This window comes from Homarus americanus, unplaced genomic scaffold, assembly GCF_018991925.1.
Source record: "Homarus americanus isolate GMGI-L3 unplaced genomic scaffold, GMGI_Hamer_2.0 scaffold34921, whole genome shotgun sequence".
Lineage (NCBI taxonomy): Eukaryota > Metazoa > Arthropoda > Malacostraca > Decapoda > Nephropidae > Homarus > Homarus americanus.
Window position 1 is genome coordinate 24,168,665 of NW_024741901.1, and position 27,886 is coordinate 24,196,550.

The 27,886-nt window shown below is 40.8% G+C and overlaps 2 protein-coding genes across 7 annotated transcripts; one reads left to right on the forward strand and one right to left on the reverse strand.

Moving 5' to 3' along the window:
* The first annotated feature begins 322 nt into the window (after positions 1–322).
* On the forward strand, positions 323–26,947 carry LOC121876090 (solute carrier family 12 member 8-like). Of its 5 annotated transcripts, none has more exons than XM_042381015.1 (13): positions 323–1,645; positions 2,429–2,609; positions 3,430–3,575; positions 6,791–7,022; positions 14,247–14,448; positions 14,760–14,860; positions 19,648–19,781; positions 20,448–20,647; positions 21,002–21,107; positions 22,075–22,162; positions 23,010–23,155; positions 24,195–24,373; positions 24,678–26,947. In XM_042381015.1, the coding sequence occupies exons 1-13, from the start codon at positions 1,499–1,501 to the stop codon at positions 24,841–24,843; spliced, it is 2,028 nt and encodes a 675-aa protein (XP_042236949.1). In that variant the 5' UTR covers positions 323–1,498; the 3' UTR covers positions 24,844–26,947. The 5 variants fall into 5 exon arrangements, 2 of the variants coding, with proteins under 2 accessions (XP_042236949.1, XP_042236950.1); XM_042381016.1 differs by having other exon boundaries at positions 23,013–23,155; XR_006090717.1 differs by lacking the exon at positions 24,678–26,947 and having other exon boundaries at positions 20,877–21,107; positions 24,195–24,311.
* On the reverse strand, positions 7,903–16,839 carry LOC121876091. 2 transcript variants are annotated; one of them, XM_042381018.1, is made up of 5 exons: positions 16,297–16,839; positions 13,786–13,988; positions 12,363–12,683; positions 9,182–9,315; positions 7,903–8,664 (listed from the first exon to the last, which is right to left on the reverse strand). In XM_042381018.1, the coding sequence occupies exons 2-5, from the start codon at positions 13,969–13,971 to the stop codon at positions 8,532–8,534; spliced, it is 774 nt and encodes a 257-aa protein (XP_042236952.1). In that variant the 5' UTR covers positions 13,972–13,988; positions 16,297–16,839; the 3' UTR covers positions 7,903–8,531. The 2 variants fall into 2 exon arrangements, with proteins under 2 accessions (XP_042236952.1, XP_042236951.1); XM_042381017.1 differs by having other exon boundaries at positions 13,786–13,991; positions 16,297–16,838.
* Positions 26,948–27,886: the final 939 nt, after the last annotated feature.

The following is a 27,886-nucleotide window of genomic DNA, read 5'->3' on the forward strand; positions in this document are numbered from 1 at the left end:
GAAAACTCGTGAGAGAGAGAGAGAGAGAGAGAGAGAGAGAGAGAGAGCCTACCGTACCTGAAAAACTAACCAGGTAAAAAAAATCAATTCAGCTTAATTACCCCCTCCACCCGACTGTAATTACCTCGTTGTCAGTAATTACCCCAAGCGAGGTTAAGGAACTCTTTTTTAATTGGATTTATCTGGAGAAAACAGAGAGAGAGTGAGAGAGAGAGCGTAAATTACCTGTGTATTTCGCTCGTTAATGAAACAGGTGTTATAGAGGTGTGAAGAGAACGCCGAACGATGTTGTAAAAATAACCACGGACGGGCATAGGACGTGAGAACTAGTTGAGACAGCGAAAGTTTTGTCAGCGGGAAAGTTAAGGATTTTTTTTTAGTAGTTTGTAATAAATGGTTGTAAACGTCTGAGAGGTGTAGATAGTTTTAAGACAATTTGGATTAAAGTTTTAGATGGTGAGGAGTGACTGACTGACTGACTGGAGAGTGACTGACTGGAGAGTGACTGACTGGCTGGCCTCAACCGTCTTATAAGGGAGGGAAGTGACTAACTGGCCGAATTTCACCAGTTTAAGAGGATTAACGATTTCATTCACCAGTTTAACGTAAATAATATCAATTACTTCTACATCACATTAACAGGATTATATTTTAACTGACGGTCTTAACTTAATATTAACAAAATAGTTGAATTAATGTTAACGTTAAATATCAACGGAATTAGTTAAATGTCTTCTCGTTTAACGTTAACAAAAACAACGATAAGGTTTAACGTAACGAGAGTAATTTAACAAAGAAAATTTAACGAGTATTCTAATTTAACCATAACCAGATTACTGAATTCATTTTCCGATTTTAACACGACAAAAATTAACGAGTTTGCCAGAAGGTTAACGAATTCATCCAACGGCACGATTAACTAGCAACAAAGTTCACTGTTAACAATATTACTAAAAGAACGCAAAACAAATTCCTTTAGTTAAAACAGAAACAAAATCAAGGTAAAAAGAAACACGTCAATACAGCATTAAGAAAGAATTAAATGCTGAGGATGAATATAAGTCGTAGAACTGGTCAAGAATTAGTTAACTCTTTCAAGAATTAAACCCGACTTGGCTAGTAATTGAATCAACAAACACCGGAGTTGAGAAGAATTTGACATGATAGAATTAACAGCGAAAGGTAATTAATAAAAAGTAAATAATAAATAATAATAATAAAACAGATATAACGGTAATAATAACAGAAACGGAATAAGCGTTTAACATTACTAACAAACAGAAACTAACGGCAGGACCATTTAAGCCCTCTGCCAGTAAGGGCATTCAAACCTCGCCAGGCGCTCCGTGTTACTCAGCCACAACGATCAACCATTAACAAAACAACGACAGACGTTTCTTCGCCAGGCCTTCCCTCCGCCAGCGATACTGTTTAAGCTGAGAAGGTCAGGTCGACTACCACAGCTGCCAAACACAACACACCAGTCGTCTCCAGCAACATGTCGGGCAAGACGGTGGACTGGAGCCGCTTCGGGTTGGCGTCTGATGCCGACCAACACGCCTCAGAGACCACACGCCTCAAAGATCCCGCCCTAGAGGAAGGTTACTACGGCGGCCAAGACGCTGAACTCTTCGCCGAGGAGAAGGTAAGGGGCGAGTGAGGGTGAGGGGCGAGTGAGGGTGAGGGACGAGTGAGGGAGAAGGACGAGTGACGGAGGGGGAGAGGGAGGAGGGGGATCGGAGGAGGTAGTCAATGTTTTATGTTGGGTGAAGCTGAACACATCATACCATGTTGACCTCACCACCACGACCCTCACCATCACCAAAATACCATAACCTACTACTGCCACTGTAAACAACCATGACCACAATTACCAACCACGAACACCATCACATCTACCACCAATACACAACAACCACAATCACACTACCACCACTACCACCATGTTTCGACTACAGTGAGGGTCGTAGGGGTCTCTCCGGTATAAGCCATTAATCACCTTCTAAATGCCTCACTGCAATGACACACACACACCTGTAACTTTTCATTTAGTTTCCATAGTAACCCAGCGATCTTGCACGGCAGGTTAGATTGCCATACTAACCCCTTTACGTTCGTCATTCTAAGGTTTTTTTCACGCTGCTTGTTGCCATCCTGAAAGACTTAGCCGTTCGTAACTTGCCATATCCCTTTAGATCTTTTCCCCCGCCTCTTGCCACATTCAGACCTTCTCGTCCTCCTGTTGCCATATTAAGGTCCTGTCTTCCGCACCCTTGCCATACCAAGACCTTTTCGTTTGCCATCTTCCCACACACACACACTTACATTCATCCAAGTCGCCATACTAATCCGGACATTCTTACCATCGTACCTTATGCCATCTTACTATTGTCATACTAATTGTCATACACACATGGGCGGCCGACAGGGGGACGTGCCGTGGTGGAAGAGCACATTCTTCGTCAGCGAGCGAGTGCTGTTTGGGACGTGGGACGGCGTCTTCACCTCCTGCCTCGTCAACCTGCTGGGGGTCATCGTCTTCCTCAGGGCGGGTTGGGTCGTAGGGGAGGCTGGTGTACCCCTGGCGGCTCTGGTGGTCATCGTCTCCGGTAAGTGATGAGAGAGAGAGAGAGAGAGAGAGAGTTGTGTGTTTACCCCTCAGTAATCTCGGTCGCAGATGTCCACCTAACAGTATTGTGTTCGTTCCTATCAGGGTGAAGAAATAATGTCTCTTGTCTTAACCTCTTTACTGAGAAGACCTGACCCCCAGCCACCGTCTGCCATCACCAGTAGCCTCCACACCACCACCCTACAATGTCATCACCACAATCACTTCTCTAGCAGCATTAACACCACTACCACCATTATTACCACTGCTATTACTACCACCTCAATCATCTCTCCAGCATCGCCACTACTACAATCATTAACATAACCACTACCACCACCTCCTCCCCAGTATCATCATCATCACTACCGTCATTATTTCTATGACCACTACCACCACCAACCACCACTCCAGCATCACCACTAACATTATTACTATCACCACAATCACCTCTCCACCACTACCATCCCTACTACCACAATCACTTCACCAGCATCATCACCGCCACCAACTACCTCCCTACACACCTTAACGACATTTCATTAAACTCGTTACAGTACAATTACCTGCCAGGTGGTGACAGCCTCAGGTGGCTCGGCTGAAACTGGTTTAATAAAGCTTTACATCATTATACTACTGACTGCGTGTGTGTGTGTGTGTGTGTGTGTGTGTGTGTGTGTGTGTGTGTGTGTGTGTGTGTGTGTGTGTGTGTGTGTGTAACCAGAGGCGTTGTTATGTATTGTGAGATTAAGGTGTGTATTAAAGTGGTGGCCCTCACACACACACACAGGTAGAGACAGTTAACAGCGATGTGTTTACAGTGGTGGTGGTGCTGACGTCCGTGGTATCAGCAGTAGGGATCTGTGAGCGCACGAGGATGGAGAGTGGCGGCATATATTTCCTCATCTCTCACGTCTTGGGCTCTCAGGTGGGCGGATCCGTCGGCCTCGTCTATTGCTTCGGGCAGGTAAGACACTCCGCTACACAGACAGACATCTACTCTCCTTACCATAAACATCAACTCCTAGCGGGTCCCAACAATGTTCTTATTACTAGAGTACAAATAACTGAGTACATTTAACCAAGCCTAACTTTATATAAGTATCTAAACAAACCAGACTTAACCTCAGCGTTAACACTAATGTAAATTTTGACATTGTTCTCTCAGTTTAGGCTCTTGATATGAATATGCACGGAGCTATACCACACACGGTCTTGTTGGCTGAGTCTGTGTCAATGTGTTGATGTTGTAGACTAGATGTTATGTACATACTAATTTGAAAGAACAATTTAGTTGACGTGTGTTAACCTGTGTAGTTATCACAGGATATGAGTTCACTATTCCCCTCAGTAAAATATACAACTTTTGTAGTGGTTATATACATGTTCGTCCGTCTTGTTGTTGCAGCATTTATCTTATTGTAGCATTTAGGTTAACGCTATAGACGTTCTGGTTATGTCCTGTGTGTGTCAAAAACTGTCAGACGCAGTGTTGAGCGGTGAAGCGTGTGTGTGTTCCGCAGACTTAACTAGGCCTTTACAGTGTTTACTAATTCCTATATACAGAACTGGGAGTGAATGACTAAAACATCATTATTTCTTTAGTTAGGAAGTTGTTTGTCTATTCTTACACATCATACTGAACACGCTCTCTGATACTCTAGTTACGAATCATTGGACAGTAACATCTCTCCGTACCTAACATTTCGCTATGCTCACACTGTATGTGCAGTAGTCTACAATAGATGGGAAATAATTTTCATCACTGAAGACACCAAACCTAATCATTTATAAAATAAAATTAAAATTAAATAAATACATAATACTACAGAATTATGAGACAAATCAATTAATCTTTCGGTTTAGAGTATTTCGTTGTGCTGTGCGAGGTATGATTGGCGCGTCCACTAGTGCATATTTAGCATTAAATATTAAATGCTTGTCATCTGTGTCCGTTTACACCGTTAATTCCGCTGGCTTTAGCAGCACGCTTACAGGAAATACGATGTTGACCGGATGTGCAATTATTTACTCGGAAAAATACTTCAGTTATACGCAGCTTCATCTCTTTAATTATATATTGACGTCACCATAATAAAATGATCGCCAAGAATAGAATGTTCAGTATTATAACGAAAATACATGTTTAGTTCTAATTTACTATTTCTTGTTAATGTTCTTTTTATTGTCACTTCTACTTTGTCATCAATATCATTACCGCCTGTACCAGTGTTAATATCCACATCGTGCTGCTTAAGCAAGATAGTTCGTAAATATTTTGTTCGTAAAACAAGTAGGAGTTATTTTTTCTTGTTCATTCAATAAAGTATTTTATCCTTTTTAGAAACGATGGAAAGATATTAGTGATCTTTTTTTTTTACTGAAAACTCATCAAAGACACATGGAAAAAATTACGAATTTTTTTTAGTTGAACGCGGCCGTCGGGAGGTTTTTGACATTTGTTGGAAATGTATTCAGCAGTACAAGTTTGGTATCATAGCTCTCAAAAAAATCAACTGTCTCCATTTATTGTTATTTCAATTATCTTTTATTTTTAGTTCCAATATAAGCTGACTGTTATCTTAACTCGAAAACATTCGTAAATGTTGCAGGGTCAGTGTTGTTAGATTAGGTTCATTCACAGAAATAAACTCAGCGAACTGATTTAATTTCGATATCAATTCCAATAATTTGCGGTCACGTACTGTTAGGTTAGGTGATAAAATACGAGAGCTGTTTCCCGCAGAGTTATGTCGACTAACCCCCCGACTACAACAGTAACATTACCAGATTATGTTCAAGTCTTTTAGTAAAGTATAGATATACTACACTCGTGCCAGTATAAATGCCTCTATATAAATCTAAAGGGTCATTAATATATGGGTTCTACATTTGAGTTGTCATGAAAGGCAGCTTATGTTACGGATTTACGGGGTGGAAACGACAGTTCTATGGCAACGAGTCGTGTTATTGTATCTGTAATGGGTAGTAACGACAGACCAAGTTGCCATATACACCAGCATGGCTCAAGAGATACATATATTAAGTTCCTCATTACCAATGTTCGTGATGAAGTTGCCATGAACGACGATTAGTTTCTGGAGCACACATGGCAACGAGTGGTGGAGCTAGATAGTTGAAAGTTGCCATAGACGACGCATAGCAGGTGACACGCAGATCAGATCAGTCAATTAGTAGTAGGCAGCTATTATCATTTAACCTTTAATTACCTCAGTTAAGGTAAGCAAGGACTGTACATGATCTCCAGTTAAGGTAGAGAACCAAGATGTAACTCAGTTTAGGCTTACCTTGCTGTAAGTCTGTACGCGATTCCTTACTCCCCGGCCACCGTTGCTATAACATTATCTCTTCATTTGGTAAATTACTTGCTTATTATCGTTTATCACCACCAGATTCACTTTTAAATCCACCAACTGCGAGTCAACTGACGGCAAAATGCTTGGTAGATCTTTGCACTCGAGTTCGTCGACGACACTAGCTCAGGTAACTGGCGAAAATTGCCATTATCACACCGACAGATATTTTAACCTTCTACTCATCGTTTTTACGAATTTGAAACTACTATTAAAATGTAATAATATTGTTTTTAATATTTTAACAAGAAGACACATACTACGATATTGATAAATCTTCTGAAGACAGAATTCTGCTCAACGCGGCCGTCTTTTGGCAGTGTAGGGAACATGACCGGTCGTCCATCTGTATTAGTTTGGCGTCCAACATCAACATAATTCTCAACTCCTTCTGTTATTGCCGTTTTATTGCAACATATTGTTTTTCACTCGAGGAATTATTTAAATGTGCGTTTTCTTTACGTTGAAATATAGGAGGCAGATACGTTTACATAAAGCCAATAAAATAATTTAATTGCCACGCCTTAACGTATACGTCTGTCTCTTTATACAGTACCTCTATCAGATTATTAATATTCTCGCATGTGTCTATATAACTAACTCAAGGGTAAATAAATAAATGGCATATGACAGTAATCCATTCTTCATCCTCATAACTACCACCACCAACACCATCCTCACCAATTTCTCACTCTCATCCTCATAACTACCACCACCAACACCATCCTCACCAATTTCTCACTCTCATCCTCATAACTATCACCACCACCACCATCCTCACCAGTTTCTGACTCTCCTCTCTCCACAGACGGTCGGCATCTCCCTCTGCGTCACGGGCTTTGGAGAGTCGATGGCTGAGCTGCTTGACCTGCCGTGGGTGTGGGCGGAGAAAGCCATTGGATCTGGGGCGCTGCTGCTGCTGGCACTTATCAACATTGCTGGGGTCAAGTGGGTCATCAAAGTACAGTTCTTGTTGCTGCTGCTGGTCGTTCTCGCTGCCCTTGATTTCGTGTTTGGAAGCTTCCTGGACCACTCTGATAGTGAGTACAGTACAACACTTGGTTACGTGGTAGAGGGAGTGAGATATTGCATATTAGAGAGACAGTGAGAGATGATGTGAAGCAAGACGCAAGAGAAAAAAGAGATATTATGTGAGTAAGAGTGATTGAGACTTAAAACAGTGAAGGTTGGGAGAGTAAGAGTGAGTTAAAAGAGTGAAAGATTAATAACAGCGTTTCACATGACGTCATAGTGTGTTTACTTTTCGAGGCGGCAAGAAAGCACAAAGTCGCTACACAGTTCTCCAACATTGACGTGATTTCTTCTTATTCAACATTATCTTATCCACTCTTCACTATTTTATTTGTCTCTTTATAATAATAATAACAATTATACAGAAAAGTTTGAAAACAGTCACACAAAATCATTAGCGGACATCAGATTGCTGTCTCATCAGCTGGTCTTTGTTGACATCTGAAGGTCGTCATGGCAACCAGACGGCGTGGGAGGGACGCACACGGTCTGTTGTGTAGTCGTATCGTAGTTTAAAAGCCACTGGTTGCATCAATTATTGCAACGGATGAGTTTGGCAAATAACTAAAGAAATTACTTTGAAAAATAAGGAATCTGCTTAAACACCAAGAAAAATAAACTATTTTTTTATAATGAAGATTTAATTAAAACTGATATTCTTAACAATGAAATAAGAGACATACTCAAGTGGCAGTAAGATAAACTTGAAATAATAAAAAACTTCGATGATATCCCAGGAATATTGTACAATGCTGTTCTAAGGTTTCTGTTAACTTATGTGAAAATCTATTCCATTGTAGTTTGTTTCGTTAAGTTAGGTTAGATTGTTTAACGTAGGTTAGATTAGATTATGTTAGGTTAGTATAGGTTAGATTAAAATTAGTTATGTTAGATTAGGTTAGGTTATTTCAATTCTGCCCAACATACTCAGAGGATTGAAATGGTAGGTTACAAAAAATACACAATACTATTCATACTAATACATAAATCCAACCACGGTGATTTATGTATTAATCTAGAGTTTCATCAAGAGAAAAAGAGCAACTCACGGATACAGCTCACCGTCATGCTTGGGTACAAAACCTCACAGTTACAATTATGTGTTTCCTGACGTCTTGTTCTAAGATACATGTTAATAAGATATAGTTAATGGGATTAATCTTGTACTATAGAGACAAGAGAGTCACATGGAGTCAGTCAGTCAGTCAGTCAGTCAAGTCAAATCAGTAGTCTTCGAGAGTGTCAGCAGGTTGTGAGTGTCAGTAAATAGTGGGGGTGTCAGCAAATGGCAAGCAGGTGGGGGGATGTCAGCAAACGACAGCCAGGTGGAGGATGTCAGCAAATGGCAGGCTGGGGGAGTGTCAGCAGGTGGAGGAAAAAAGTCATCAGGAAGTTGTGGTTGTGGAAATTATCAGCAGGTGATGGTGTAAGTGGTAGTGCAGGTGGTGACGCAGGTGGTAGTGGTGCAGGTGGTGACGCAGGTGGTAGTGGTGCAGGGGGTGATGGTAGAGAGCGTCTCACTTAGTATAGGAGCCACAATCCGCCATGGTGATTCTGGGATGAGGTTCAAACGAGCCCTGTTCACCCATCTGTGACAACTTCTGAACCACATCCATACCTTGTGTGACCTGACCCACCACACGACCTGACCTGTAGGTGAGGGATGGGTAGGGGTGATGGGTTAGAAAGAGAGAGGGGGGGATAGAGGAAGAGAGGGATAGAGGGAGGGAGGGATAGACAGAGGGAGGATACGAGCAGATCTACTTGGGGGTTATCAAAGGTGTCAAAATATTCAACAACTTACTACTACTTAATACATTACTGGTGTCATCTAATACAAATAATCAACTCTTGGGGAAAAAAACTAAAAATATGTTTACGAACGATAGGAGAGAAAGACAGAGAGACAGAGATAGAGAGGGATAAAGATGAATAAATATGATATGAAGAGAAAGAATAATAATAAGAGGGACAGAAAAACATAGAGATTGAAAGGGATAAAGATGACGATACAGACAGAGAGAGAGGAAGAAAATGAGAGAAAAACGGAGAGATGAATAGAGATAAAAGACAGGTAAACAGAAAAAGGTAAGACAGAGAGAGAGAATGACAGACAGAAACAGTGACAGAAAATGAGAGACAGAAACAAACAGAGACAGACACTCACCTGATGAAACTATCACTAAGACAGATCTTAAACTGTGGCCCTAATGTCCAACTCCAGGTATATCGGTCAGGGTCTAAGTGCAGGTCTGAGGCCACGGCCACCACCGTCCCCCGCACGTCCCCCTGCTTCAATTCCTGCTGGGGGAGACACCTGATTACTGAGAGGCACCTGGATACTGAGAGGCACCTGATTACTAAGAGGCACCTGGTTACTGAGAGAGGCAGCAATACTGTAGGTTGAGCTTCTTGTATCTCTGGCAATAAGGTGGTACAGTATAAGGTATTTATTATAAGGAGATATTGTGGGACGTAAGCTGTGGTCCCCTGTGAATCTGTACCTTTAAAGTACAGTCCCTTCACTTGTGCATTTACAGGGGCTCATCACAGTCCCCTTCACTTGTGCGTTTACAGGGGCTCATCAGCCCCCTTCACTAGTGCGTTTACAGGGGCTCGTCATATAAACATTCCACTAATCATTATTTTTGAGATATTTGTTTTAATATTGTTTTAATTTGATTACATTGTATGTTTAGTATTGAGAGTTTCCTTCTGTCGAATGTAAACAAACACAGCGCTGCCACACTGCACAAAATCTGACGAGTCTCTGTAAACACACAAGTGAATGAGGCTGTACATAATGTTAACCCAAACTAACTACTGTACCTGTAGGCTGTAACTCTCCCACCGGCCAACGTCACATATTTGGTTACGAATTAAATATTTTAGTTTAATCAAGGGAACGAGAGCGAAGGAGGGGAGTGACGGCGAAGGGGAGAGGTAAAGAGAGAGAGAGAGAGAGAGAGAGAGAGAGAGAGAGAGAGAGAGAGAGAGAGAGAGAGAGACCAGAGGGAAACAACAGTAAGGTGATCCAGGAATGTCACTTTCACCGTCCAATTAAACACGATCCTCGAGGTAGTGTCGTTTTTGTCGTCCCTGTGAGTCTTGCAGGATATGTTCTAGTCGTGTAGTCAAAGGTGAAGACGACAAGAATCAATACGACAACAATCAGGTCACAAACAACACACACACACACCGTCATGGAACGCAAGTCTGTGTCGAGGAGTATTGTGTTATGGTGTGGATGGGACCCTTCGAAGACACCCCGGCATCGACTCCCATTGTAAATCGACGGGAGAAAACTCTTCCTGGTGGCCGGGTATGTCTTTCCTAGTACCAGCCAGTGCCTACGTCTTCATACATACATATATAGATACATACATACACACATACATAAGCAAATCCACACACACACACACACTCGGTTTTTTTATTCATATATGTCACAGTAAATTTTGAGAGTTGTACAAACATTGCCATAAATTACAAGGGAGAACAAATGTGTGACTTGTCTTGTTGGTCCTCCTCACTCTCTCTCCCTTCCTGTTCACTCTTTAGTTCTACTTCTCTTTTTCTTTCTCCTTCTATTCTCTCTTCGGTCCTCCTCTTACTTCTCATCATCTCCCGTCTCTCTTCCCCTTACCTTTAGTCTCCTTATTTTTCCTCCTTTGTATATCCTAATAACACCTGATTATTCTTCCACATTACCTTATGGAAAAATAACCGGCTTAATTTTACTAGTAAGAACCTCGCAGGTGATAACAGATTTATATAACATTAATACTAAGAAAAATATATAAATTGGACAACATAAACATGAATTATATTGTAAGGTGGTAAACACTCGTTCGTGACCTGAATGCGGATTCTCAAAAACTCCGGCGTCTTTTCTACCGTAACTGTAAATTTGGGAACACATTTAAGTGGTTTATTTAAAATACGACTTAAAACTGGAGTCCAAAATGCCGTTGAAATTGCACAGAGAATCTTCCGTAAATGGATGCATTCTCGCAGCCGCAGTTTGAGAAGGAAAAAAGAAATAGCATCTGGGACTCCAAGGCCATGATCCCTTGAGTCGCGGGAAGCATTCATTTCAGCTGTGGAGACCAGGATTATGTAACTTTGTCGGTATATTTCATTGTGTTTTACCATATAAGCGACGCTATGTTGCCATCAGACCGCTACATTCAGCATCACCGTCATAACATCGCTACATTCACCCACATTCCTTACCATGTCGTGACCTCACAGACACTTAAACCAAAAAACAAAACAACATCACGCAACCTCATTATAATTTATTGTCACACAGAATAAAATCACACAGAGTCATGTGGCATTACAGAAACCAAGACTAACAATTCAAAACCGCATCACAGCGCTGTTATGACCTTCCACACAGCAACACAGCACCACGAACAAAGCACAGCAAAATATGACGGCTGACCTGACAGTCACCCTCCACCTATGTCATTATCACTCATCACCACAACACTCATTTACATTTCATTAATAAGGTCATTTTCCCGTTCCCTCCCCCCACCAACCTGGCCTGCACCTCCCCCCCCCCATCCCCACATCTACTGGGAGTCAATCACTGGGGTTGGTGTTCACAGTCACAGGTCTCTACAACACTCGGGACACACAGTAGTAAATTGAAAATCAGATGTTGAATACAAGAGTAGCTTCTGACGTTGCCACGTTATCTGATTCTCCCGCGTGCTATTTCCGTCTGTCTGTCTATCTGTCTGTCGCTGTCTGGGAGTCACTGTGACCTCAACAACGTACAGCACCCACCAGTAGCTACCATAACCTATAACCCCGAACCCACCCACCCCACAGCTCCTTAGTCTCCAGCCTCGTGCGATGACTATTTCTCATAACTTTACACAGCATCACTATTCTCCAAACCAACTGACTTTAGCGCCACACCAATAATAATGTATTAAACTAACATCTAAATGACACTGAGACTCTACCTTAACCAGATACGTCCACTTGGCATCAGTTAGGGAACAATATTGATGACGAGTTTCTTTGTAAAGGTCCTGTAAGTTGATTGGGTCTTAACTGGACATGAGTGAAGGTAGAGTATTTGTATCTAGGTCAACACACAAACACTTTATATAATTTCTAAGACAATCTGTACAAACTTGTTTGAGGGAAATTTTATTCTAAAGACAGATATACAGTCAGAGAGATAGACAGACTGATTGACAGATAAACAGACAGGAAGACAGAGAGGTAGGCATAGACACATAAGACTGACATAGACAAGCAGTTCTACAGACAGACAGACAAACAGGACAGATACAGACTGACACAGACAGACAGACGGAACATGCCTGGGTCTCGATGACTCCCTTGTATCCATGATGAAGGGTCCTGGGTGTAACTTCCCTCTCTGTGTTCCACCTCTGGTCGCTACGGAGGAACCTGCACTCTTCGTCATTATCATCGTCATCATCGTCGTCTTCTTCCAGAGGATCCCAGTCGTGGTGTGGTGTGGTGATGAGGACCTGTGGGGCATCGTACAGCAGGTCACCCATCATACACCAGTCGTTCTGGCAACAGGCGAACACCCTCGAACCCTTGTACCCGTAGCCTCGTTTCCCCGTCAGTAGAGCCATGAATTCCAGCCCCATGTTACTCGTCCCTTCCAGCACCTGCGGGACGGAGAGAGAAAGATATAAACGGTATTGGTGAGAAATTTAGACGGTACTGATCAGCGCCTCTGGGACGGGGGATACATGGATGTAAACAGTTCGTCTCTACTAACCTCCCGTGTTTATCCGTCTGCCAGTCTGTTTATCCCCCTGCCAATCTGTTTATCCGTCTGCCAATCTGTTTATCCGTCTGCCAATCTGTTTATCCGTCTGCCAGTCCGTCTGTTTACATCTGTCAGTCCGTTTGCATCTATCAGTCTGTTTACATCTGTCAGTCTGTTTATCCGCCTGCCAATCTGTTTATCCGTCTGCCAATCTGTTTATCCGCCTGTCAGTCTGTTTATCCGCCTGCCAGTCTGTTTATCCGCCTGCCAGTCTCTCCAATGCCTGAAAATTATTTCTTGGCGCACGTTAGGTAACCAAGGAGCTGGGAGGGAGGGAGGAGTCGAAGAGAAGGGGAAGGGAAGGAGGGGCTAATAGGGGGTGAAGGAGAAACCCGATAAGAATAAGCTGCGGGACAATGAGAGAAAAGAAATAAAACAATAAATCAAAGTTAAAAATAAGAGGAAAATATATTAGTAAAAGTATATATATATATATATATATATAGAGAGAGAGAGAGAGAGAGAGAGAGAGAGAGAGAGAGAGAGAGAGAGAGAGAGAGAGAGAGAGAGAATGAAAAAAATAAATTAATAAAAGTAAAAATGGCAATGGACATTAATTTGTAAAAGTAAAACTAAGTAAAAAAAGATTAACAAGACAAATTAATTAAACTAAAAATAAATAACCTAACATAACATTATCTAACCTAAGAAAAAATATAAATTACAAAATATATTAAAAATAAAAAAATACAACAAAATAAATACAATCTAAAGACTATAAACAGAATAAACAAAAACAATGAAAATAACACACACAAACAATACAACATACAAAAAAAGAAATATCTGAAATAAACCAACTAAAATCGTACAAGAAAAATAAAAGATCGACAACAATAATAATGAACAACAAAATCACAAAATATTAAAACAAATAATCGTAATAATAACCAGAACGTAAACACGAGCTAAAAAAATTAAATAAATCTGCCTCTTGCCTCCATTACAATTCTTCCCTGGGGCTGGTCTTGACAGGAGAAGTCAACAAAGAACTGCTCGCTGGAAGTGGCGGCGTCGGGGATGGAGCGGAGGGTTGGAAAACGTCTCTGTAGGTTGGGTGAGGGCTGAGGGCTACGGCCCAGACCCACCTGGACGATGATATCGGTCATGAAATTTGACAGCATCCTGTCTCTTCCTTACACTGCTGAAGAAACCAACACTGATTAATGTGCTTTATTTGTGTACTCTATTAGGGTTTTCAGCATGTGTGTGTGTGTGTTAGCCAGTGACAAAAAGCAAAAAAGTAACAAATTTCGAGTAATATTTGCGAAAAAGAGAGAGCACCTTTCCATTATGAGCTCTATTAACATTTAAGAACACTGGCCGTCCGAGAACACTAGTGTGATTGGCTGCAGGTAACGTATCATAATCCTCTTAACATGAATTCTGTTCGTTGCAGAGGAGGGCGTGACGGGCTGGTCTGGTGTGACGTGGGCTAATAACACGTCACCGGGGTACACGTCGGGCACGTCGTGGTTCACCGTGTTGGGCGTGTTCTTCCCTACAGTGACGGGTATCATGGCGGGCATCAATATGAGCGGTGACCTGAGGAACCCGGCCAGGGACATCCCCGTCGGTACCCTGTCTGCTCTTGGCCTCAGGTTCGTCACTGTCTGTATCAATGTGTCACTGTCTGTATCACTGTGTGTCACTGTCTGTATCACTGTGTGTCACTGTCTAACCTACACCAATGATATTTGATCATTTTCGTAATCCTCCAATTACCTATTTAACCACATAGAAGTCAAACCCAATGACTTGCTTTACTGATCTGCTTAGAACGTGTTTTTTCGCGCGAGGGAAACTTTATCTTAATATTCAAAGTGCAGCTTAAACACAGCCCAAAGACCATCTTCCTTCTTACACCGTTGGATCACGTCACCAGGAGACTCTTAATCTCTTCCTCCCCCAGCACGGTCCTCTACCTCGGGTTCGTGGTGGTGCTGGGCGCTACTGTAGAGCGTCACGTCCTGCTCACTGACTACATGATTACGGAGAAAGTGTCAGCTCTAGGTGAGTATATACTGGGTACTAGTATAAAGTATGCGAGTTTACCTCCGAATACTAGCATAACTGGCTTAACATTCCTGTAGGACAGTGTGGATACGATAAGGACACCTGTGTCAGATCACCTTGCCGATTACCGTGATTACTTGTTAGTTAAGAGGCTCCCTCGCAGGGTCTGATAAGTTAATTGACGAGGGATAATTTTTAGATGATAAGGCCGAAGGTGAGCACGCCTGCGACGCTTACTTAAAAAGAGAAATTATCAAGTTAAATATTGCTTCGTTTCTTTTCTTCCACAGTTACTAAGCATGTTTTACTCTAAAAAAAATTGTAAACTTCTACACAAAGTTGTATTTCCATTATTGTTTAAACAATATTATAAAATTCTTATTAATTCGTAAGTTTTCTATAAACTTTACGCGAATGTTTACACTTCAATCGTTTTGAAATTTATCCCGAGTGGCGTGAACTCGAATGCACTGGCTAGAGGGGGAACCACTAGTCAGACGGGAGAATCACAATTTTTTTTTTTTTTTTTTTATTATTTATTGGGCACCTCCCTACATCCTTGTTTAAGGTGAAGCGCAGAAGCGTTTACAGTGCCCAACAGGGAAGCATGCTAAGTTCATGCTTGCCTTATGTCTCATGAGTTAAGGGCGTAGAAGCCTGAAGAGTCAGTGGTTTATGTCATCAAGTTATTAGTTTTATCCTCTTCGCCACTGATCGGCCTGTTAGCCGCTAGGGCGATCGGTCACGTCTCTTTTCCTTTATATTCTTCACCAAAAGATCGGCTCGCTAGCCGCCCGGGCGATCGGTCACGTCTCTGTCACGCACTGTTGGCAAATACTGGGCATGCACCGGCTCCTGAATGTACCTGAACCCGCTCCAGTGTTGGTTATTGGAAGCACCAACAACTTGTCCCTGAATACGAATTCGCAACTTACAACAGGTACCTACTTTACTGCTAGGTGAACAGGGACTAATGGGGGCTAGGAAGTAAGACCAAACAACTTCCACCGGCCCGGGAATCGAACCCGTGACATCTCGCTTGCGAGGCAAGAACGGTACCGCTTCTACCACCGATCCCCCGGAGTATCACAATGCCATTAGTAAAAAGAAGCACCACTAGTCAGAGAGGATTACCACTAATAAGAGAAGGTGTCATTGTTAGAGGGAGTTGTCACTAGGCAGAGGGGAGTATCACTGGACAGTCAGAAGAGGTGCCATTAACCAAATAAGGCTGGATGCCACAAACCAGGTTGGGATAACACGGACAGGCGCGGCATCACATAAAATAGGGACATTACTACGCGGCCTATAGAAATACAATTCTTATCGTAGTTCAAAACGCTTTGAAAGCTATAAAGAATATTTAAGTTCAAATATGAATTATAATATGCTCGAATTTTCTTACGATACGAGAAAACCGTCTTTAGACTCACTGTGATCCAGGAGAAGTCGAGCTGAACACACCCCACAAGTAACTAGTTCACTCATCAGGGTTGGCGGATGTCAACAGCTCACAGAGCGGGTCACCAGTCCACTCTTCCTGTCACTTTATAGCTGTCATCTGGCACTTGTCATGTGAGATTTGTCACTTCGTAAGCCTTCTTCGGGTAAGATATGTTGCCGTATGTATATCAACTTGGGTTTTGAGTCTTGAAACCAATGTTTTAAATATAACAATAAGTAACAGGATGCAGTGTTGCCATCTTGTTTACTATTTGGAAATGTAATTTACTGCCTATTATTCAAATAAATTTTTTTTTTAGTTTGAGTGATATATCTTCACGGATTTGATAATGGGATCTTCGAGTGAGATATGCAAACAAACAGTTCTTGTTGATGCAGACGAGTGAATGAGGCAGTGACACCAGTGTGTTGAGATAAGCCAAGAGAGACAGGATGTGTTAGAGATAATTTACTCTCCACCAACGTGGCACTTTCCTGCCTAGACATTTTATAATGCGAGAAAAAGAGAGGGACTGTGGAGGTATGGGATGTTTGGGTTCACACTCAGGATGGGATGGAGAAAGGAAACTCACAATGTGCTCTCTGTATACATGTTGTATTGGATGTACAATGCAGCTTGGTGCTGGGAAGGCAGCATGGTTACAAGCGTGATGTAGAGAGAGCTGGTTGGTGAGGGTGCTCAGAGGAGGACAGCTTGTGGGTCTCCATGCTCGCCGGCGGGAGCGAGGACCGCCAGGCAGGCGGAGGAGGAGGTGTTGCTGGCTGGTTGGTGTAGGTAGAAAGAAGAGATCGATACGATACGAAGTCATTAGTTAAGAGGTGAAAGAAGATTATTAGGAATTGAAGAAAAAGAAGAGATCACCACGAGGTCAGGTCTTAAATAGCGTGGGTAGGCGTGGCTTAGTAGTTGACCCCCGCTCCGTGGGCGGCGTTGGTTGACCTAGACCACGAGGCACACACTGTGGAATTCGCGGGGTCGGCTATGCAGCGACAAACAGCGTTTGTAGGGGAGAAATCCACTACAGGACAACAAAAGGAAAGCGAGATGGAGAAGAGGAGGGGGAGTAAGCGACAGGAGAACAAGCGAGGGGAGATGTGTCGCCCTGGACGTTTTTTCCTAACTTAACCAAACAATAAGCCTAAATCGACCTGTACCAAAATTTACAATATTTACGTTTAGTTGAATAATACGTGCAGGAGATAATGATCGGTAATGTTGAATGGTGCTCAACCCCATTCAGAGCTTTCCATAACTTGCCCCTCATCCCACATTTTTTTTAAAAGGTACTTAGTACGTAAATAGATAAATAAAATCAATATATTGATTATATTTTATTATTGTATCTTTGTTAATCACACTATTCCAATATGTAAATGAGGTGTACATACATTATCTGCATCCCCTTGGTGGTTAGGTCAAACTTTCCTCATCATTGTTTTTCTTTGGCGTGTTCAAACAGTTGCCTAAAGATGACAAATAGCAGTTTACAGTATAACATTACTATTACTTTTACTTTTTTACTTTTTAAACTTTTATCCTCTTCGCCACTGATCGGCTCGCTAGCCGCCCGGGCGATCGGTCACGTCTCTGTCACGCACTGTTGGCACATACTGGGCATGCACCGGCTCCTGAATGTACCTGAACCCGCTTCAGTGTTGGTCAAGTCTTCTCTTGAAAGAGCTCACACTCGGTGCCGTCACAACACTCTCTGGTAGATTGTTCCAAGAGTTTACAACCCTAACTCCGAAAAAGTTTGCCCTCACGGTTTTCTGGACTTGCGGCTTCTTCAATCTTGAGCTGTGACCCCTTGTGGGGCGAGCGTCCGCCAGCTCCAAGTAAGGACACTCAACTGAGTAGTGCCCCCTGAGATGCTTATAAACCTCAACTAGGTCCCCCCTTGCCCGTCTGTAGTATAAGCTAGGCAAGTTCAGGCGCTCCAATCTCTCAGGGTAGCTGAGGTGCCGAAGTGCAGGCACCAGTTTGGTGGCCCTCCTTTGAACATTTTCAACCAACTGACAGTCCCTAGCATATCTCGGGGACCAGATGGGGTGACAGTACTCCAGATGGGGAAGCACTTCACTCCTGAAGATCGTCACGAGGGACGGACCGTCTAGATATCTGAACGACCTTCTTATAAGACCCAATAATTTATTTGCCTGATTTACCTTCTTCTCACAATGGCCCGAGAACTTCAGCTCATTGTCAACATACACACCTAGGTCCTTCTCACACACAGTCTCAACTAGTACATTTTCTTCATCCCGTTGGGACATATGGTACGCCTCCTTACCGTTGGTACGCCCCAGGTGCATCCTCTTACACTTCGTGACATTGAATCTCAGCAGCCATTCCTTCGACCATTCCTGGAGCCCACAGAGGTCCTTCTGCAGCTCTTCACAGTCCGCTTGGTTCTTAATTTCCCGAAATAACTTGGCGTCATCGGCAAACATTTGTATGGAGGAGTGTACAACGTCAGGCATATCATTTATGAAACAAACAAACAACAGCGGGCCCAATACACTACCCTGCGGTACCCCACTTGTTACAGGTACAGATGACGATTTCGTGCCATTAATCACCACACATTGCTTGCGGTCATGTAGAAAGTCTTCTATCCACGCTAGGACATTTCCCCGAATTCCGGCTCGTTAGCCGCTTAGGCGATCGGTCACGTCTCTGTTACGGACTGTTGGCAAGTACTGAATGATTATGTATCTGAACCTGCTCCAGTGCTGGTCAAATCTGGTCTTGAAACAGCTCACACTCGGTGCCGTCACAACTCTCACCCCAGAGGACATTACTCAGCAGAGTTCTTCGTCACCTAGGGGTTACAGTTTCAGGTTGAAGAGGCCACAGGTTCAGAAAATTGACAGGACAAACTTTTTTTTAATGAGTTGTAAATTCTTGTTACAATCTGCCAGAGAGCGTTATGGCAGCACTGAGTGTAAGCTCATTCAAGATCAGGTTACATTCAGGAGCCGGTGCATGCCCAGTATTTGCCAACAGTGCGTGACAGAGACGTGACCGATCGCCCCGGCGGCTAGCGAGCCGATCAGTGGCGAAGAGGATAAAAGTAAAGTAACACTGGCACAGGTACAGATACTTTCTGGAGCTAGTAAGTGTCCAGTACTTGCCAACAGTATGTGACAGACTACCCTGAAACGGCCACAACTGCTACTAAAGGTAAATACATGTACACTAATAATTCAAATGCATTTTAACCATCACACATTATTATTACAGAAATAAACCTTCCTCTAGCACCTCACCTCAGTCAGTGCAGGAGAATAACTGTGGTTGAAACATTTCCCTCCGGCAGGTGTATTGCTGCTGGCTGGGCTCTACACCACCACCTTGTCCTCCACTCTGGCCTCCCTGTATGGCTCCCCACGGGTCCTCCAGTCCATCGCTGCAGAGAACGTTGTCCCCATCCTGGCCTCACTGGCTAAAGGGGTATGGTCAGGTCTTATTGGATTAATGGAACTTGTAATATTATACTTGTTAGTATGCTTTCATGTAAAACTGAAATAGAGAAAAGAAACTGTCATCTTGAATTGCAGATAAACTTCAACTTATTTTCAGTAAAGTTTTTTCTGTGCCGTTGGTATCTGCAAAAACCGCAATACTGTACAGTAATTATGGTATTACTATAGCATGCAGTCCACAAGATAATTTGGTTAGGTTAGGTTAGATTAGGTTAAGTTAGGTCAGGTTAGGCAAGGTTAGGTTAGGTCAGGTCGGATAAGGTTAGATAAGTTAGGTTAGACTAAAGATATCTTTGTAAACTGTATAGTAACACCATAATTATATTATCAAGAAATCGCTATAATTGATACAATATAAAGAACGATGACATTGATCTCAAATGCTTCTCTTGTATGGAGTTTTTAGAAAAAAAAATGATTGTGAAATTTCTGAAAATAAATTACTGTACTGTACTATTGTTTGTGATATATGGTAGCGGTACAGTATATGGCATTGAGAAATCCAGCAACTGTCAAACTGCAGTGGGAAAATAAGAATGTACAGCTTATATAGCTAGGCTGTGTAGGACAGTATATAGTTAGTAGTGAAAGGGTTAACCAAACTAAGCCAAATATGATTAATTTCAACTTTCAGAAAGGGCCCAACAAAGTGCCGGTGTTGTCGCTGGTGGTGACGGTGATTATCACACTCATCTTCCTGTTTGTGGGCAGGATCAACACTCTGGCACCCATTGTCACCATGCCCTTCCTGGCCACATATGCAACAATTGACTATGCTTACTTTGCTCTTGCTATGACAGCTGACATACAAAGAGCACGAGAAGCAAGGTTCAGGTAAGGATGTGCGGGTTATGGGGCATAGGCAGTTTACGAACACAATTCTAATTTATTCATGTGATGATGTGATACTTTTTCACTTTACCAAATTCACGAAGCAATTAATAGAAAGATAAGTACTGTACTGTACTGATCTTTGTATTCCTTCATGTACTTGTGTTTAGTGAAATCCAGCAATATGTTCTTACTTTAACTAATTGCTTTTGTAACCTAATTTGTAATTCAGTAGGTGTGATCCCAGTGCTGACGTACCCGAACGGAGAAGTGATATAATTCTTATCTCAGCCAAACTAAAGAAGATCAAGGAAGCAGTTGATATTGAAGAGGTAAAAGTTACTTTTGATGTTACAGAGGTCAAACCTTTGGAACCCCGACCTTTGACTCGAGGGGTGCAGGAGGCACTAATGATTTGGACCACCTGTTTCCAGAGAGAATCACCCATAAGAAAGTCATTACGGTAAGTCCTGGTATTTGTACTGTACTGTGTTGATTCTGTGACTGACATCTTATCTCTATGTTAAATTCATAATACAGTACAGTAGTAGTAATAATAATACAGTACTGTATTATCACTGTATTAAAACTGTACATATACTATATACAGTATAGTAGTTTAATCTTTCCCCCATTATACAGTACTGGAGGATATGCAGAAATTAAGAACAAACACACACACACACACACACACACATATAAATTCTCCTTTAATTGTACGTATATTACTTTATTAATTATCACTATTATAATGTGCTCTATCATTGTGCTCTTCCTCTGCAACAAGGCTCCAAATACCTGTCTGGTTTATCCAAACTATTTCACATAACCTAAACATCACTCATTACCATAACTTTTTTCCCCAATAATTACTCATTGCCATGCAATGCATACTCAGATACATTACTGTTTCATGGCCTTACACACCTGCAACTTATGACAATAATAGATGACCTAACCATTTCCTGACAATGATTTCAAGTGTTATAACCACAGTACTAGAGAAACAAACACACATTTAATGGAACAAATGGCTTGGTAACCAGACTCATGAGACCTGGCAATGGCAACAAAATGTATCTACCCCAGTTGTACTTCTTCTTTCAGAATATCAATTATGTCAAAGTAGAGCAATGTGATTTGGTAGTAAACATTATACTGTACAGGTACTGTACTATACTGTACTACTGTAATGTGCTGCTTATGGAGATAAGCCTATGTGCTTGCCAGCTGTCAGGGATTAAATTCTCAAAGATTTTTAAGTTAAATGCTTCCTCAACTGTTGATGTGCACATATATCCAAAGTAGCATAAAGATTGCACAAAATTCTTTGGGGTAAAAAAATTATTTACAAATGTTTGGGAATCTAGAACTTTACCTCTCAGTACTGTATTTGTTTTGATAAGTGTTCTACATTCTCTCTCCTGCAGACAGCAGCCAGCTCAGGGACATCTAGCCTTGTGTCTTCTCCTGATGACCACTCAAGCATTAAGTCAGACACTGATCATTCGACAAAAGGTGAAACATGAATATAATATGGTGACCTTAGTTTTCATACGGGCCCCAGCTCTAACGGGGTTTCAGTGTTAACTGGTCCTAAACCTATAGGATATACAGGGTATTAGTTTAAGATAGGCATATTAGGACGAGGGCTCTTTTGACCATCACCCAAATGATATAGAAGGAAGTTGTCAGTGAAAAAAGAAATATATTAACAAAATAATTTTACTGTATTGATAAAAGCCACATGGGAATCGAGACAGAAAACGTTTAAGGAATGAACTTTGTAGAGAAAGAAATTTAAGTCAGAAAGAAGGAAAATGGAAGATTGATCGTGAAGACCCATTACCCTGTACTGTAAATAACCAAGAAATTGATAAACAACTCACTTGTTCACAACTGGCCAAGGTAACCCTCCATCTGAGGCCTAATCCAGAAGTTATCCCACTTTCCCAGCAACCATTGCCCTAAAAAAAATGATAACAATAATAATAAAATATAAAATTAATAAATAAACTAAAAAAAAAATAATATATTAGAAGCTATAGTATCCATGGACAACTTGGAGCCTGGTGAATCTTGAACTACACAGCTACTTAGCAATTAATAGCATGCCATTCTTTACACGATCCAGTCATAAAAAAATGCCTGCACTGTAGTGCTAACACCACATTTTTAGCTAACCTCCAGTGACATCCCAGGGACATGGATGAGATCTAACTCATTCTTTAGTTGCATATTTATGAGATACTTTTTGCAGGATCAAACCTTAATATATAACTTAAACCAATTTCAGACAAACTTATGGCCATCTATGGTTTGTGATAATCTTTTCCTTCACCTGATTTATGTTTTTTTTTTTTAGCAGAAGAAGAGAGTGTTGGTAGTGGTGTTACGACAGGTGAAGGGGTGACGCCTCACACAGGGGGTCCTGCAGGAATGATGGGTATCTCGAGCAAACCAGCCCATTGGTATTCTTATCTCTGTAACCGCTGGCTTTCCCTCCTTGGGGTGAGTTTTTCATCTTTTGGGAATTCTTTGAGCTCAGTGTTTAACATAATCATTTGGAACTGTTGTTACTCATTTCATCTGTACTGTATTGTATTACTGTACTGTACTTCTTTTTTAAACTTTTTTTTACCCATTGCATGGTACTGTGTCTGTATTTCATCTTGTAGCTTTTTCTACTCAATGTATCTTATAACACAAGTAATCCTGAACTGTACAGTGTCTCATATGTTTTGTGTATCGTAACTGATGACTTAACCCTTTAGGTGCATAATTAAATTTCGCGCCGGTTCCTGAAAAGTGTCAATTATCCTGCCAAAAATGAATTTCATATAATCACATTTTCTATATGTTTTTCCTAGAGAACTTTTAGTATATTTTCCAAATCTGGAACAAAAATTCACATATGTGTGCAAATTTTAGAGAAAAAATGACATTTATACCCAAAAATGCAGGAAATTGGTATAAATCAATGTCTGGTATATGGCAAATATATTTAATCAATTTGGTTACTAAACAGCAAATTTAGATATGTATTACATATTCAGATAATATCAAACAAAATAGTACAAAAATAAGCTATATTGCATTCAGGAAATACTTCTATACCTCAATACATAATATGTCCGCATGTCGTCTCATTTGGGGAAGTTTTTTCAAGGCCGTGGGATATCCCCGCTTGTCGCATTTAATTAATATAATATTTTGGGCGGGTTTACCCGCATGCCGCATCCAAAGGGTTAAGTTGTTGGGTCTCATGTTATTATTTAGTCTGATGTATGAATAGGATAGGTTCAATTTGCTGTGATTATTCTGAACATTGACAGATCCATTCAAATTAAACTTGTATGTCAATTTTGTTAAATTCTTTGAGGGCTAAAAATCTGCTGTATAGAATACAATATTCCTCACCACTATTCCATTAAATCCTAACCTGTAAAGGAACTATTGTTAAAAATGACAAATTGGGGTGAAGCTGCATAGAATAATACAAGCCATAATAAACAGACTGGCATAAAGTGATACCAGCCATGAATTACAGGTTGGTGTGAAGTTGGCGATGATGCTGTGTGTCCACTGGGCGTATGGTCTCATCACACTGTTGACAACACTGCTAATATACATATATATTGGTCAGGCAGCACCCGGCGGTCCTCCTGGTATTGCCACAGAGTTCGTCTTCCTTCGTTGGCTCAAAAACAAGTTTCTGAGATGCATTGGGTACGAGGAACTATAGAGTGTTCTTATGTACTGTATTACATAGACTTAAGTACCAGTAATATCTCCGTTACCCGGAATCCCTCTTGACCAGAACTCTCCAATAGCTGGTATTGGCTGCCTTGCTACAAACTGACCTGAGGCCTCAGGTGCAGAGTTCAAGTGAACAGATTATAACATCAGAGATATCCTAAGACAAATGTTTAGAAATTTTACTGAAGATAGAAAAATTAAATTCTGTACTGTATTCTTTATCATCATAACATCACTTTAAATTGTAACTATTTTCTCATTTAACCATGAACAGGCAGCAGTCAGCAGAGTACGACCAAGTGGTGGTCACTCCTCTGCACCCAGGTGTTGAAGTTACTGCTAACCAACTGACGGAAGAAAATGAAGACTTTGCTGCTCGTTCACGCTACCACCAATCAACACCAGGCCAGGCACTTCCTGATCTACCTGAGCCTCGTTGATTTGACCCTCACACCTAAATCTGGTACATGACTTAGTGAATTATAATAATCAATTATAAGGCCCAAGGATAATACCAATTCATTTACAGTACAGAACTATACTGTGCTTTTTACAGCATGTTTTGGCTATACAGTACAGTATACCTGAAGTATGGACACATCATCTTGTTAAGTCTCAGGGCAGTGAAGGGCATTAAAGGCATATCCAAATATTGCTATTGTCAGATTTTTGGAGTTAATATTTTGTTTTCTCCACAAGCCATATTCTGCCATGATGCAGGTGCTGGTCTCTTAACATTCAGCATCTTAATACATGTACTGTATTTAGATTAGATTTTTTAAGTGTTGTAAATTTTGAAGGATGGATATCATACCAAAGTACTACAGTACACTGGGGAATATCTATATTTAAGGCCAATATCCAAGAAAAGATTTTCTAAGACATGAAGTCTGAATGTCACCAGAAATAAGACAATGAATTCCTGATTTTATTGTGGATAAAATTTTATTAACACTATTGAAGGCATACAGTTACCCAGAATATATCTAGAAAGATTTAATTTGACCAAAGAATTAATGGTTAATTGAAACACCACTAATATACAGTACGCACTCTCAAGTTTACTAAATTATTGGCAATCTCATACGGTATCTGTGATTACACTTAACATCAATATTGTGCTGACATCACTTGGCACACTAGTTAAAGTACAGGTACTTGCCAACAGTGCGTAACAGAGACGTGACCGATCGCCCAAGCGGCTAGCGAGCCGATCAGTGGTGAAGAGGATAAAAGTAAGTAAAAATGAGATATAGACTATTTGTGTAGACTGAATCACTCATCACATCTTCAGGGTGTGTACCACATTTCCCTCACATGGTGCTTCATAAAGATTTACTGGTACTCTATTAAACTATGATTAGACAGTAAAATCTATTTTTGGTATTAGGAGCAGAGAGATTTAACATAGCGTTGCCTCACTGAAGTGTTCTTTGTACCTTATTTAATTATTCAGGTTTCTACAATTTTTTTTTGTCGTCCATTACATTCAACATTTGGTCATTAGCTAGGAGAGGTGATTAGTGTGTACAGTATGAGCCCCTGGCTTAATGGGCAGCAGTTAAAGGTAAAGGAAATTCTTGTAAGTCAGACAGTCTGTCAAAAACATTCATAAAGGTTATACAGCAGCAAAAATTCAATACTGTACTGTATAGTGACGCATCAAGCTGGGTCTAGAATTACCGGGTACGTAGTCTATAAAATACACTACACATATGGCCTGAAACTGCAAAAACGTACTGTCCCCCAAGTTTAAAATATTTGTGACCATCTCAACCCACCTTCGGTAAACAATGATATACTGTAGTTTGTTTGACAGTCATTATAGGGTGTAGGCTATGGGTTTTCACATACCATCTTTCGACCTAATTTTGGTTCATGTTTGTTACTGTCATGTGTCAGTGATGTGGAATTTGATCTGCAATGTATCTGATAGTCATTACAGTATTAATAAATTTGTGACTTATGTTACATGATTTCTGAACAAAGGTTCTCCACTTTTATGTTCAGGTCTTTATCACTTTGTATAACATGAATTAGCACCATGAGTGGGCTACTGGCTTTACAGCTAATACTGGTGTTTATCCAGTCATCTTTGGTATGGAATGAATAATTTAGTTAGCCCCTTGTGTACTGGGCCATGAATGAGTCAAAATGATATCTATTTTTTTCCTATTTTTATTTTAATATATTTATGGTGAGCATTCGTTTCATTCAACATTTAGTCATTATTACAGTATTGATTTTTTGTCTTTTTTTATTTAGTTTGGTTAGTTTCACATGATCAGTCCCAGGAACACAGCCTCCATTGTAGCAATATGTCTGGGAAAATTGCTTTCACTACATAAGTTTTTGCTTTATGCACAACTTTAACGGAATGGATTCCTTTCGTTTAGTGATAACTGCCCGTACAACGACTGTGAACACATCTACTCCTCGACTTATGACCACCCGGACATACGACTGCCCTAGTCGTACCAAAATTTGTTCAAATTACGTATTTTCGAGTCCCTACATTAGTGATTGTGCTGTGTACTGACAAAATTTTCGTTTGTAATTCCCTTTAAAATGGCTGGCAAGCTTACAAGTGAGAGTTTTGTGGTGATGAGAAGAAAAAGAGACACTCATTTTAGATTTTCTATGTATTATTTTTACATTTTCGACTTACGACCTGGATTTGGGTCCCTAACCCTGTCGTAAGTCGAGGAGTGGCTGTATTCTCTTTTAAAATTGTATGGACGATCATGTGTATACAGTAATTATAATGCAAACCATATATGAATGGTGTCCTTAGTTATTGATTATTAACTTATTTCATGATCTTAGTATGAATGTTATGGACATTTTTAGTTATATGCCATAGTATAGCTGTACTGTACTTGCCTGTACAGTACAAATTTATTTTTTATGGAAAATGCTTTAAATTTAACTTTCAAATGCACCAGTGTGTTGGTAAATATAAATCATTTAAGAACAACAACAAGGTAAAGTCTTGATACAGTGTTAATTTTGTATAAAATGTTGGTGGTGTTAATTTGGTGTTACATATACTGTACCATTGTGGATCCAGCACTTGCCTTCTATCCTAATGGTTGCTGGTTTAAGCCTGAGGCAGCACCAGTTGACCTGACTATAGTTGGGGAAGTGAAGGCAGTTGAGTACTGCACTGTACAGTGCTGGCTATATTGCCTTCTTGTGTGCTGAGACTTATTCTTCAGTGTGCTGTATCCACACAACCCCTAAAGGCTGACAGGCACATGGAACTCACTCACTGTCATGTGTACCAGTGGGTGAATGGTTTTGATCATTGACTCCCCGGCTACATCTGTCACTATGGACCCACCATTTGTCAACACAATAACAATAGCCTGTTCTTATAACTTTGTAACTCAAATTGGCTCTTTTAATAACATTTGTAGTAAAAACACAAAAATCTACTTATCATAAAAAAAAATTTAATTGCATATTTTACAAAATTAAATA